The 14,859-nt window shown below is 39.2% G+C and overlaps 1 protein-coding gene across 3 annotated transcripts in view; it reads left to right on the top strand.

Moving 5' to 3' along the window:
* Positions 1–1,678: 1,678 nt before the first annotated feature.
* The window catches only part of LOC124170875 (Bardet-Biedl syndrome 2 protein-like), a 37,227-nt gene continuing 24,046 nt past the window's right edge, over positions 1,679–14,859 (top strand). For 2 of the 3 annotated variants that reach the window (XM_046549892.1, XM_046549890.1), the window contains exons 1-2: positions 1,679–2,040; positions 14,235–14,453. In XM_046549892.1, coding sequence (XP_046405848.1) covers positions 1,870–2,040; positions 14,235–14,453 — 390 coding nt within the window. In that variant the 5' untranslated portion in view covers positions 1,679–1,869. Of the gene's footprint in view, positions 2,041–2,144; positions 2,255–14,234; positions 14,454–14,859 lie in introns of all 3 variants that reach the window. The other variant, XM_046549891.1, reaches the window with a different exon arrangement.

Raw genomic sequence — 14,859 nt, 5'->3', positions numbered from 1 at the left:
CACTTTTTCCCTTGCTTTTTCCAGTGCCATCAAGGTTGTATTTTTTCCAACTACCTCATCCTGCCATCCAAAATTACCAAACACATTTTCTATGCCTTTGCAGCTTTCAGGAAAAAAAACTTATCTCTCATCAGGGTTGCACCTGTATCTCATTTCACAGAGATAGAGGGTAGGTAAGTTCCATTTGTTGAGAGCAATCGGGAAAGAATGCGTATGTAGGTAAACATATACCACTCTAAACCGAGGTAGTTTGTTTTGTAGTCTACATACATGATAAGACCTGTCACCCCACTGGTTGTGACATCCTTCTCCAGTATTCTAATCTTATTCTATATATGTAGGTTAGTTTTTGCGATCCTAGTGTTTAGAAAATAGTGCAATGGGAACATTAGCAAACCCAAATGTGATTAATGTCCAATAGGGTAGTTTCCTTCATCAAAGAAAATGAAAGGCATTCGTTGTGATTCGTCATTGGTGTATTCATAATATACAAATTATTTGGGATTAGAAATCCCAGTTTAGACGAGTGGCAATGGCCAATTTTAACCGCATTTGAAAAAGGCCAGATTGGCACCCATGCGATGCCACTCCAAGTGACGTCACAGGGACCTAGTTTCTATACGAGTAGATAGGAGTTTTACATCGTCTGAGATTACCAATGCATGCATGAGGCACAGAGCTCAGGGAAACATCTCTTAATAATCACCTATTAAAACTGCCTTAGGTCGGAAAGTTTCCTTCGTTTGATAGGGTATTAATAATCCTTATTTAAGCCAAGCCCTACCTCCTAGCAGCCTGCATCGTATCAGCGCTCAAAGCCTCGCCCCAAGGTCACCTCTCATGCCGAAAGTGGGAACCAGAATGACGTCACATGGGGTTTACCCAGCATTCATACTTAGCCGTCGCATTTTCAAGCGCTTGGAAATTTTCACTTTTCGTTTAATCGTTAAAAATAGATATCGGCATTTAAAAATCTAAAAGCGTGAAATGCGTACTACAGGAGTAATAATCTTTCGATTTAGGCAGTAAAAAATTATAGGAAACCACCCTGTTGCTAAGTTAGAGCTACTTAATTTCTTTCGACTCCATGTTATCTTTTCATGAATAGATAAATATGTTTACCCCTAAAGTCACCATCTTCCCACCCTACTTGTCCTCAAACCTCCTCCACCATATTACTACCTTTAGTGCCGCTCACTCAGTACATTTTTGGACATCTGCTTCCCCTACTGAAACTGTCACCACACACTGTTGTGTGGCTTGGTCTGTGGTGAGATGTGTTGTCACCCTTCCTATCCTACCTCCCTGTTGAAGTACGGATTTTTGAATTATAAACCATAATATCATATTTTTACTTATAGAACCTATTTAGCTATTATCAATTCCAAGGAAATCCTTAAATGCCTCTTCTTTAGGGAATCTCTTGAAATTATCACAGAGCACATGAGAGCAACGTTACATTTCCCTGCAATGTCCATTACGTCATTTTGCTGTTTTCATTTTCGACTATTCATGATATATTTCTCTCCTTTTTTTGTTCTCCTGCCCTACCTCTGCCAAATTATGCAGTGAAATACACATAAACTTATGTTGTACTTGAAGAAAGTGAATTCATAATTGCCTCCTACACTAGCGTCATTTGTCATTTCCGGAAACTTGAGACTTCCGGAATGTCTGGGGCCATTGTAAATTTGCCATGAGATCGTCGTGAATATGTCTTTTTGAATGCGAACTTTTTATGTGGGAACGATGGAATGATATATGAATGTCATGAATGGAAGACCATAGCCAACAGTTTTTACGGAGAGAATCTGTTCGTCATATCGCTGCTCCTTTTACTACGAACTTACAAAGATAGATATGTAACGTATGTTTTGTCTCTGTACCACTTTCATTTTCGAAGCCGTTCTGTTCCTGCTGTACATGGATTCGCCCAGTTATACTTTTCGGCTTAATTATAAAATTGTCCCCGGTTTTGTGACCATGGGTAAATATGATGGCATTCATCCTGCTCTCTCTGCTGTCTCATCATCGAACAAGGTTTATTTTGTTTTCCTTATCCACTAACTTCACTGCACACGCACAATTTACCTGTTTATTCTCTGTATTACTTTGATTTTTCTCCGTTTTATGTTGCACCATAGAGTCAAGCAGTACCCATTCTCTTACGTTCATCTAAATTTTTGAGGCAATGGTCTCCTGCGGTGAGAAACATTGCAAATCGAATCGGCACTATCTTAGGATAAGGATGGAGGTACGTTTTTTTCTGTGCAGTAAATCGTTTAGAATTCTCTACAGATATTCATAACAGGGTCATGTAACTTTTTCATGTTCATCGGAATTGAATTAGACAAAGGAATACGCAATAGTTTTATCAGTACCTAAATTGTTAGTAGAAGTGTTTGTTTTGCTGAATTTCGATTACTTTAAACTTACGGAATTTCTCAGTCAATCCTTAATCTATATTTCACCGCACATTGAATTAATTGTGCCATTAATTGAGTGGAGCAGTCATTTGCAAGTGGGGAAATTGGTAGCATAGTCGTTGTGTTTGGCAAATGACCCGAATTTATAGGGCTCGGATCTTGGGTGAAATGCATGGACAATCCGTGGGAAATCCTCCCCAAGAGGTGGTCCAGAGAAAGGAGCAAGTCCATACCCTCGACTATGTGTACCAAAGCACTTATTGTTGTGCTATCTTGAAGCACTGAGTGTATGAGGATTCTTACAAAATGGTTTGACAACAGATGCATTATCTGAAGAAAAGCGTTTGGATTTCCACTTTTCCCAGAAATATCTCAAGAGGAATACTCAGTATTATATCAATTTTTAACCAAACTCTTCACTTAAAATATCCAGAGTAGAATTCTTAAGTTGGTAACATTCCTTATTCTGATATATGTTGAGTGAGTGGTAGATATTTTTTATTAATTGGAGATTTTAAAGATTTTTTTAGATGAAATAATGCAAAAAAAGGCATGGACTTCAATAGCTGCAAAGTTAAGTTATTAGGTATGCTAAGGAAGGATTAGGTTTTCCAAAAGTTGTTTCAACTTTTGGGGAAGAGTAGAACATATTTTTTAGTTTGGATATTATCTGTATAATTTTAAATTAATTGGAACTAATTGTTGAAGGTCGAACACAGTAAAATGTATGTGAGGTATAGGCATTATGGCCTTGTGAAGTATGATTTTTTTAAACCTTTGAATTGAATCGAATGTTGTTGAAATTAACTATAACGTCAGTCTTGTGATAAAATTGCCCTGTTGAGGAAATCAAACCATGGACTCTTGGTCTTCTTGGGGAATACACCAACCTCTTTAGCACCTGGCACCGTAAACTTTCTCAAAATTGCCACATGAAGACTGATCATGGCTGGCATAGGAATTAATAGTCCGAGGGGCCTGAGGTCCATGATTTGATTTCCATTTCCAGTGAATTTTTCCACATGGCAATTATTTAGCATCTTGGATGGAAGCGCTCACAGAGTAATTTTTAGAAAGCTAAAAGTGGTGATGCCGAAGAGGGTATCAGAGCAGTTCAGGTTTGATACTCAGAGGAGAGAGGTTAAGTAAAGAAAAAGCGTAATTTCGAAGGAATGTATCTCAATGAAAGAGTGATTACTTGTTGTTTCATCAGCCTGAGGGTCAATGCAATTGCTAAGAAAAAGGTGTATCCAGAACTGCTTCGAACAGTGGTAATAAGATGACTCGAAATAAAGAATAATCTTTGGCTCCCCTATAGGCACTATTATTAAGGTTTTAGAGCTTTAGATACAGCTCAGATATTCCTTTAACTATTCCTTTCTCCATTGGAGGGAAGAGTTGATGTGTCTCCCTTGTCAGTCTTTGAATTATCTTCTCAGTGTATGAAATTTAAAATACTATTGGATCGGAAAATATTTAGTGCTACAGGTTACTGTACCTACTTCTGGTGATGTCCAAATAGGGTCATTCCATGTCAGTTCATCCAGGCATGACACCCACCGACTCGGATTTTGATGAAACTTGCCAATTTTCATCCTTCCATGCTGGAATGAAACAGTGTAAAATATTTCTTGGCTATCTCTAATAGTTTTATTTTCACGACCATTTGAAGTTTGGGTGAAACTGCAGTTTTTCAATGAATGCTGTCTCCAGAAGCACTTGCGCCTCCAGAGGGAAATAATTTGTCTCAGCCATAGTTTTCATCCGATTCTTATGAAAATTTGCAGGTTTACTATAGAAGTCATGAGGATTCCAAAATCTTATTGAAAAATATCCTAAGGAATATTGGAAATTCTCTAAACTCGTATGTTTCATAAGATTTTAGAATATTTTGCGTCAAAAACATGGTTCTATAAAACATCAAATTTTGACCTGAGGCAATATCTGAATCAAGCTAAATTATTTTTTCTAATATTCCTTAAGGTATGACCCACCACCTGTAAAAATAAAATTCATGGCTTTTTGCTTGCTGGGTCATTCCATGTCAGTTCATCCAGGCATGACACCCACCGACTCGGATTTTGATGAAACTTGCCAATTTTCATCCTTCCATGCTGGAATGAAACAGTGTAAAATATTTCTTGGCTATCTCTAATAGTTTTATTTTCACAGGTGGTGGGTCATACCTTAAGGAATATTAGAAAAAATAATTTAGCTTGATTCAGATATTGCCTCAGGTCAAAATTTGATGTTTTATAGAACCATGTTTTTGACGCAAAATATTCTAAAATCTTATGAAACATACGAGTTTAGAGAATTTCCAATATTCCTTAGGATATTTTTCAATAAGATTTTGGAATCCTCATGACTTCTATAGTAAACCTGCAAATTTTCATAAGAATCGGATGAAAACTATGGCTGAGACAAATTATTTCCCTCTGGAGGCGCAAGTGCTTCTGGAGACAGCATTCATTGAAAAACTGCAGTTTCACCCAAACTTCAAATGGTCGTGAAAATAAAACTATTAGAGATAGCCAAGAAATATTTTACACTGTTTCATTCCAGCATGGAAGGATGAAAATTGGCAAGTTTCATCAAAATCCGAGTCGGTGGGTGTCATGCCTGGATGAACTGACATGGAATGACCCAATATTAACTCTCACCATTTTATATTTGTACTGCTTCTGAGTAGATAGAATTAAATGTGAAAGTATGCCACTAAGAATCACTGACTTCTTTGGCATGTGCACTTTTCAGCACCATGGTATAAGCACTGGGTGTGATAGCACTTTTTTGTAATAGCTTGGATTACATTTTGAAGAACAGCATATCTCACCTTTATATTGCATGTAAAAACACGTGGCATTTTAGGGACCCTGCCTCACCGTGGGGCTTCACTGATGATTCACCTTTGTCTATGCTATTAAATTATTTCAATGATGATTGGAATACTGTGATTTAGGGGCCAGTTCTGACTTTGTTATCTTTAGGTTCCCAAATTCCTAAGTGTTGCTGGCATTGGCTTATGTTGAATGAGGTTGTCGTATTGTGATATCTACATGACATTAGACATGAGAGTTTATACCATTTGGGGAAGTCATGGAAAAGGCAGGGAAAATGAGATAATGGTCGGGGGAAAAACTCATTATGATCAGAAAAGGAATGAAAATTGTAGTTGAACTCATGGAGGGTTGCTACGTTCAAGCAATTAGAAGGGCTTTTTTTTGCTGTCCTGGCTGGGTGGCATGACGCAGTGCTAGTTGACTATACAGCTGCTAATACTATAACTGCTCCACTTGATTTCACAATAAAGTTTGCTGCATTTTTCCTTGGAATTCCTATTCATGGCGTCTTTGCCTTTGATATAAAGGTAGAATTTAGAAATTTTTAAAAATTGGACTGGTAATGAGGAAAATTGAAAGTGAGAAGTTGGTATGAACCCAGTTAAGATTTCCATGTGTTCTGATATGGAGAACTGTTCTCTTATTAATATTTGTAAGCTGCATAATTTGTTTAAGGCAGTTGTGCCAGTTAGGGTCTTGTGGAAGAGGGAGATTTTATCTGCCGAGGGGGAGAGCATTGGTGTCGCCCTTAAGGTACAGAGGCTTTTGAGCACTTCATAGAAAAAATCCGAAATGTCTTTGCTGCATTGTCATATGACATAGGGAAATATGAGCAGCCTAAGAGGCCTAATGATTGCAGTTTTGGGAATGTTCTTAAAGTATATTTCCTCATTATAAGGCCTTACTAATTCAATTCTAGATAAAACATGGGAAGTCCTCTGATTGGGGATGGGATAGCAATTGGATGAGGTGCGAGAATTCATCAATGATTAGCTGCTGTCTTAATAGCTTGCAGTTCCAATCTGCACCATTAACTTGAATTCCTGCTCGGCAGCACTGAGCTTATCAGAGGCCAGGTGTCAAGGTTTTTCATAATACTGGCTGGCCTTAGATGGTGCTTAAAAAGTGTACAGTGGAGGACATTGTTTTCCCTGATATTCCTGTAGTAATCTCATGGAAACTTGCAGCGTTGAAGCTTCACCACAGCAAGAAATTTAGAGATAGGAGAAAGACCGTGCAGCCTAAGGAGAAATGTAACTGAGGAAATAATTCAAGCATTTTCTAAACCTCTGAAAGAGCAATTTATATTCTTTGCTCCCATAGTTTAAAAGCACACTCCAGCGTTAGTGGCAGAACCAAGATTTTTAAGAATGATGCACTCCCTCTTTTGAATCCATTGTCTCTCCTGCCTATCCATTGGCTCAGTTTGTGGCCCTAAAATCCTGTTATTTTTATTTGTGAGACAGTTGGGAAGCATGGTAGCTTAGTCTGGTAGAGTGCTTGGCTGCTGATTGAAGTGTCCAAGATTTTAAGTATTGGTGAAGCCTTTAGGTCCCTATTAGATGAGGTAGCCAGGCGACGTCGCCAGCGACGAAACTGGCTACTCAGCTTGTCATGGGTCATTGATTCTTATGGATCTTATTACACGAGGGTAGCCAGCAATGTAGCCACACTTTGGCGACTGACTGGCTACCGGGCCCCATCGCCACTCCAGTCGCCACTGGCAACCCATACTGGCGACGCTGCGTTTTAGCATACCTCATCATCATCACTGGTCAACAATCCTAGGATTGGTTTGATGCAGCTCTCCACTCAGTTCTCCTATCAGCTAATCTTTTCACACCTACGTATTTCTTCTCTTTCACATCTCTCTTTACTTGTTCCATATAGCATATTACATACCTATTAGCATATTACACTAGGTCGCCAGTTTCACGTCGCCACTCGGTCAGATTGCACGACAAATATTTTTATCAATGCGGAAAAAATTCTGGCTACTAGATTTGGTAGCCAGTGCGTCGCCAGCTACTGCTGCTGGCGACGTCGCGTGGCTACCTCATCTAATAAGGGCCTTAGACATCCCCAAATGAAATCCTTGAAGTAAGGAGGCCAAGGAAGAAAATTTGTGGTGAAAAATCGATGCCCTTGATCCTTTTTCTGATAAGTCGATGTGGCAAACTCCAGCTGAGTGGATCACCACGTCTCAGATAGTCTTCATCTATTTGCATTGGTTTTTGTTGCCTGTTGGTGTTTACTCTCTCTGTAGGCAATCCTCTCTCCATGAGTGTTGCTGCAACAAAGCCTTAATAATTTCTCCAGCTCATGAAAAGTTGGCTGCAATAACTTCCACATTTTTTTAATTTTAAAATTATGAGAGAATGGCAGAGTAAGGAAGATTTTTCTTACATCGTAGCTTTGCCTTCCCTCCCATCTGCCAAATTCTTTTGATGAATGGTGATTTTTGCTCTGAACTTGCGTCCCCAATACCTCTGCGAAAAATCCACAGAAAAAAATCATTCTCCTAGGGATCTGGGTTCAAATCCTGGTCAGGACAAATGATTTTTCGCACAATTTGTGTATTGTGGGTGACTCCCGTAAAAGTTATTACCATGACTAGTCCTGGCATACTTAAAACCCATTATGTTCTATTTACTATGGTAGTCTCACCTGCATGGAATAAGTATTATTTATATTCACCACCCCGAAAACAGCTCATATTTTAAGGCATATACGTGAGGAGATTTTAACAACATCAGTAACAATGGACTTTCACAAAAACCCATACCCTGGGTAGGGTCAACCTACCCTGATGGGACTCGAACCCACGACCTTTGGGAGTCATGGACTTTACACCGCTGCCACCAATGCCAGTGTATCATTATTGGATTAACCAATTTAACTGTTAAACCGATGAACCTTTTAACTGTTTAATGGATTTTAATGTTTTTGTGTCAAATTAAGAAGAAAAGTATGAAAAAGCTCATGAAAAACTTCATGCTTAATTATAGCTATATATCTACAGAAAGAAGTTCATTCAGTGATTGATTATACGTTTCACGTAGTCATTACCTAATAGTCAGAGCCTTCCCGATGGTTCCTCGACCAAAAGGTCAGAAGTTTCAAAGACATGCTGCCCCCTCCAGAAGGCCTGGCCTCCTTCAAATATTTCTACCTACAGTGGAAGACTTAAGATAAAATTGAAGATATAATGGATTGACCATGGAAGTAATGAGGAAGTACGTACTAAGAAGAGTGGGAGAAAAGAGAAGTCTTCTAAGAACCTTATGTAGAAGACGGGACAACTTAGTTGGCCACATTATGAGACTTGATGGTCTGATGAAAACAATCATAGAAGGGCAGGTGGAAGGTAAGAAGGGCAAGGGACGGCCCCGAATGAGTTGCATAGGACAGATTATAAAGAATGTAAAGGAGAGGAAATGTGTTGCTATGAAAAGGCTAGCGGATAGGAGAAAGGAATGGAGAGCTGAGTCAATCCTATCTTAGGATTGTTGGCTAAAGATAATGATGACCACAGTAGAATGGATGATGAACTCGAAATCTGGGGGATGGATTCCAGAAAGGAGAGTTGATGAATAAAAACGAACAAACTTTGTATTAATCCACCAATTTATTTACGCGGTACGACTAGCTTCGACGCAGCGGCATCATCATCAAGTACAAAAGTTACAAGCAATCAAACATCCTTTTATATCATGTGGTATCTGTGGGGGAGGAAGAAGGTAGGTGGAAGGGGTGGCTGGGAAATCTGAAGTAGGTGATAGGGCGGGTGGTGAGAGTTGGAGAGGGGACCTAGTGTAAATGGATTATAAAAAGCCACTTTCATTTTGTCATTTGAAATAATCTTGTCACGTTTAAAAGGAAATTTTCTGGATTAATGGTATCTTTCACCAGTTAGATGGCTTGTCTCTATTCTCTGGTTTGCGGGTTATCTTATTAAGGGCTTTTTTCCGTCTAGAACATTCTATGAGTTTGTTAATTAAATGTGTGCCTAATCCATTCCTTATCGTAATGGTTTTGATGTCATTTAACTCCAAGTTGAAATTTTCTACAGACATTGGGATGTTTGTTAATCTATTGATCATTGCTTTGTACAAGTTTATTTTGTGGGAAGGATGGTGGATAGAAGAGTTGGGAATTATGATGTCCCTAAAAGTAGTCTTACGGTAGATTGAGTAATCGTGATAGCCCTTTTCAATGGAAATGCTTAAATCTAGGAAGTTGATATTTTTTCCTCCATATTCTATGATGAACTTAATTGATTTGTGAATTGAGTTTAAAGGGACAAAAAACCATCTATCTGACGTGAGGTACCTGACCACATACATAAAATATCATCCACATAACGATACCAAGAACGAACATTCTTGAGTAGGAGTAGTATTGAACGTTTGGGTGCATCGACGGCTAGGTCATTCTGCACCATTACTCAGTCATTAGATTCAAGTCTTAAATTAGAAGGATCGTCACTGCATAATTTATTTATATAGATTATAAACAATCAGACATTATTTATAAAAATTTAAATTTGATTAAACAGACCCGTTTCCCTGAGAAACAAAATTATACCGTTCAGATTAGTCGGGTTGTCTACGAGGAGGGATTCAAGGTCCCCCCCTATATTGAGCCGAATCAGCGCGTCACGGTATTTGTCGCACTCTGTCAGGATATGACGGATACTTAAAAGATATCCGCACTCATCACACTGAGGCGCTTCCTTCTCTTCCGTAAAGAGAAAGGAATGAGTCAAGCGACAGTGCCCAATCCTCAGCCGAGTAATTACCACTTCCTCCCTTCGATTGTTCCTGGCCGAGGAGGGCCAAGCTGAAGTTGTCGCCTTGATGCTTTGTAATTTATTATCGTTCATAGTCCTCCACGACTCCATCCTCTGTTCAAGCACAGCTCTTCTAAGGGACGCTCTCAAGTCTTCGTATGGAACTAGCATTGATGTGTGAACTTCATCGCTTAGAGCTTCGTTGGCCAAGACGTCTGCTTTTTCGTTCCCCGCTATCCCCACTCGTCCCGGAACCCAGAGAAAGCATACAATGACTCCCTTTCTCTTGAGGGTCAGCAGCGTTGAGTGAATATCTTGGACAATTGGGTGCATGGGTGAGGAGCCAGAAATAGACTGTAGGGAGCTAAGGGAGTCGGTGCAAATGACGAAGGAGCCACCATCGTCACTTAAAGCTTCCAAAGCCATCTTAATTGCGAAAAGTTCCGCTGTGTAGACACTATGCAGAGGATGTAATTTTGCCTTCAAAGCTCCATGGAGAGTAGAGAACGCTGCACATGCATAGGCTGAGTTGTACTTTGATCCGTCAGTGTAAATGGGGATGAAATTTTTCTAAGGATAAGGGGACTGGGTTGGTGTGGTGGCGAGAGTGTTGGCTTCCCACCCGGTGGGCTCGGGTTCAAATCCTGGCAGTGGCAGAGAATTTTTAGAGACTGCCTGAAAATAAAGTTCCAAATTGTGGAAACAGCAAAGTTTATCATTCAAAAATCAGGAATATTATTCTCCTTTTTGATTATATTCAAATGAATGATTGTGCTTATGGTGGTAGTGTAACTGCATTGGTTGGTATTGAGTAGTAATGGGTTGGTTCAGTTCTTTGGTTCTCAGTTCCACTGGTTCTTTAGATTAAAACTGGAATTGACTGGAGCCGGAAATATTAGTTAAAAAAACACCAGTTTCAAAGCTTTTCTTGAGCATAATTTTCTTATCACTTTACCGAGGGTGCACCCAGGATCAAAACTAGGGAGGGGGTGGAAGGGAAGGAAGCTGTAGTTGTTCAGGTTGTGGTACCTAGTTATAACAGTTACCTATTTGCTCGATCTTTGTTGATTTTGGGGGGTCGGGTTGGTGTGGTGGCTAGAGTGTTGGCTTCCCACCCTGCGGGCTTGGGTTCAAATCCCAGCAGTGGCAGAGAATTTTCAGAGATCCCTTCAAAATTTTGAACAAGTTTTCTTCAAACCCAAGAAAAGTGATTTAAGTAAATGCATGGCACATAACTAGAGGAACAAAATCAATAAAGTATGGTATGGTATTTGGAGGAGGCGACCGACAGCTGAGGTCCCTGCTTGATCCCTGCTTGAATGTTGTGTGGAGGACATTTTAAGCGTAACACTCCATCCATCGGATGGGACCTGAAGCCGTGGTCCCCTTGGCGCCTTTCGTTAAGAGCAGGCTAATGCCGACGCCGGGTTTCTCTCCACCCTTCCTTCCACACCCTACCCTAATGGCGCAAATGACCTCAGCTGTCCGTCGCCTCTTCCAAATACCCTACCAACATTCTTGAGCAGGGGATTTATAGATTTGAATAGGTTTTGCTCTAGATTGGCCATGAAAATTTCTGCTAAGATTGGTGATAATGGTGACCCTATAGCCAGACCAGTCTGTTGTTTATAAAACTTCCCATTTTATAAAAACCACAGTCGGTTTAAATAAAAGTGTGTGGAAACAGACAAGTGGTTTTACGAAGCTGAATATCAAAGATTTCCACCGTATCATGCCGCACACTGTATCTTTTACTTTAATTCAACCCTCTGATTTGCTCCATCACCAATTTAATTATGTAGTTGTCAATTTAGATAGAACTTATGGTAAATAAACCTGTACTTTACTGTTTCTTGATCTGTTTCGTGCTTACTAAGCTCATTGCATCTGCATTGAGTGGTTTCTTGTTGGTTTCATACATTTGACAGATTTCTTCCCTCAATGAGATATTGAACCTGACAAGTAAATGAACCAGAAATCTAATGACACCACCAAGACAAAGGTCATCTACAAAGAGAAACACGTCTCTTAGTAGATGACCTTTGTAGACAATCTTTTTGCATGTTCTTTGTATATGAGACATATATGGCAAGTATATCTGCAATGACACATCTAAAGAGAACTCTGCTGTTGTGAAGCACGGATTATTTTAGGTCAGATTAAAAAATTTGACTGGGAATTTGCCTGGGCATAGAAATTAAAAAATTACCTGTAATTTTTTATTATGGCGATGGAGTTTAACTCAGTAGTGCTTGGTCTTAGTCGCTAATTCTAAATAATTCTGCAAGACAAAGAAATAAGAACATAAATGTTGCTGAGTCTAGAGAGGCAGTGAGTCCACAGTCCCTTTAAGGAGAAGGCTGGAATAGCAGGCATAGAACCTCTAAATTAACAGTAATAGAAGTGGCTGTGAAAAGTAAATCCTAGAAGAAGCACCTGAAAGCCTCCATCTGCAACTCAATCTCGGCAGGCAGCTCCCTCCTCAGGCTGATGTAGCATGCATACCTTTCAATCTCTTCCTACTTCCTTTATTAGAATTGAGGTTGGATCTCTCGATGATTATGCAACCTACAGTGGCCACGGAAGCTTGAGTCTTATCAGTAGCTATGCACAATGTAGCTGTGCCCAAGAGCTACCATCGAAAATGATTATGGCTCTTTCTAACCAATATATGTATTTTGAATAAAAAAAAGTTCATTTTATTGATGTAAATTTGTCAAGCTCTTTCTATGACATAAATTGGAAAATTACTACAGTAGGATACAGAGAGCTGTGTTTTTTCTAAAGAGGAAAATTTTAATTCCCTCATGGTGTTATAAATTTATTTTGAGGGAATTGTGTTGGGTATTGCTGGGGCATAACCTTTGAGGAGGTGCTAGGCATCTTTATCCTACCAAATAAATAATAAATGAGCAACCTAAGGAGGCACCTTTATTATCCTCCATACTCCAATTTATGTATTCATGTTTTAATGCATCTATGTGTATCAGGTGATATTTTTCATTCTGCATCTACAGTCCTTATTGTTGTAGAAGATTATGGGAGAAGATCATATGATATTTATAATGGGGCCACTTCTCAGTTAATCCTTTTACTGCCAGCCCATTTCAGGTGGGATGTACGAAGACTGCCAATGGTATTTTTCGGAATTAGCAACATTTCAGATTTAAAAATTTTCAGCTACTTAATTTTATTTTATACGTCTAGATTTCTTCCCAATTCTTAAGATATATTTACATCTTATAACCATAGATAGATTGTGGGGGTTTACATTAATAGGGTGGTCTCCTATTATTTTTTTATTGCCTAAATCAAAAGATTATTACTCCTGGAGTACGCATTTCACGCTCTTAGATTTTTGAATTACTATATCTATTTTTTGCGATTAAATGAAAAGTGAAAATTTTCAAGCGCGCGAACGGCTAAGTAGGAATGATGGGAAAAAGTCTGTGTGACGCATTTCTGGTTCCCCCTCCCGCCTTGTGCGGTGACCTCGGGGCGAGGCTTGAGCGCTGATGCGACGCAGGCTGCTAGCAGGTAGCAGAGTACCCTGCTAGCTGGTAGCACTTGGTTTAAATAAGGTTTATTAATACCTTATCAAACGAAGAAAACTTTCCGACCTTAGCCAGTTTTAATAGGTGATTATTAAGACATGTTTCCCTGAGCTCTGTGCCTCATGCATGCATTGGTAATCTCAGACGATGTAAAACTCCTATCTATTCGTATAGAAACTAGGTCCCTGTGACGTCACGTGGAGTGGAATCGCATGGCCTTTTTCAAATGCGGTTAAAATTGACAGTTAACATTCGTCTAAGCTGTGATTTCTTAAACCAAATAATTTGTATATTATGAATACACTAATGGTGGGTAGCGATTCTCAATCAATGCATTTCGTTTTCTTTGATGAAGGAAACTACCCTATTACAGCCGTTGAAAAGGCCACAATCACAGAAAAAGTGAAATAATTCTGGCTGATAAATCGGCCCCTGGCATTTTTCGCTCAATCAGCGAGGGCCAATATATTGGCCTGGTGGAGTAGAAGGGCTAAAAAATTATGTGCCCCTCTAGTGCTTTGCTATTTTTCATTTCTCCTATCAAACCCATAGTGAATAAACTTTTTTATCTCATATTTTCAGCCATGTAAACTATAATTAAAGTGTTATTTGTCCACAGGTCTTGATATATCAACCAAAGAGCAAGAATCAAAAAGAGAGGAAATATTTCAGCAGCAAAGATAATGATATAATCACAATGAATATCAACCAAGTGGTCACATCCATTTGTGCTGGTTGTTTGAATGAGAATGGAGAGAATGATGTACTTTTGATTGGGACTGATTCACACTTGCATGCATATGATGTGCACAAAAATGTTGATCTATTCTATCAGAAGGTTTGTCTAATTTTTTTACTATTGTAAATACCTGTTCAATGTTACTATGGCAATACAATAGAGCTTCGATTAACTGCCCTGTTGGAAGAGAAATCCAAAAAATGTAAATTAACAGCAGTGTCCAGAGCTGGTTTTTGCTGCAAGTGGTGGCTTCCATACTAATAATCCGTATGGTGTTTCTTGAGAAAAATCTTTGGATCATTCTCCTCATAGAATGATCTTTCATTTCTCTGGGAAAGCTTATTTGGTTTTGCTAGTGGTAGCTTGCGTTGCCCTAATGACGGCACAGGATTCTTCCATCCTTTTCCCTTCCGCCTGCATACCCTAGAGGCATTGTTGAGCTCTTAAGTCGTGGTATCACGTCATTCTGCTTTCCTTCCCATCCTCACAGTAAATTCTTTGAATT

Source organism: Ischnura elegans, chromosome X (genome assembly GCF_921293095.1).
Source record: "Ischnura elegans chromosome X, ioIscEleg1.1, whole genome shotgun sequence".
Taxonomy (NCBI): Eukaryota; Metazoa; Arthropoda; class Insecta; order Odonata; family Coenagrionidae; genus Ischnura; species Ischnura elegans.
The sequence above is the reverse complement of the archived record's forward strand: the minus strand, read 5'-3'. Positions and strand labels throughout refer to the sequence as shown.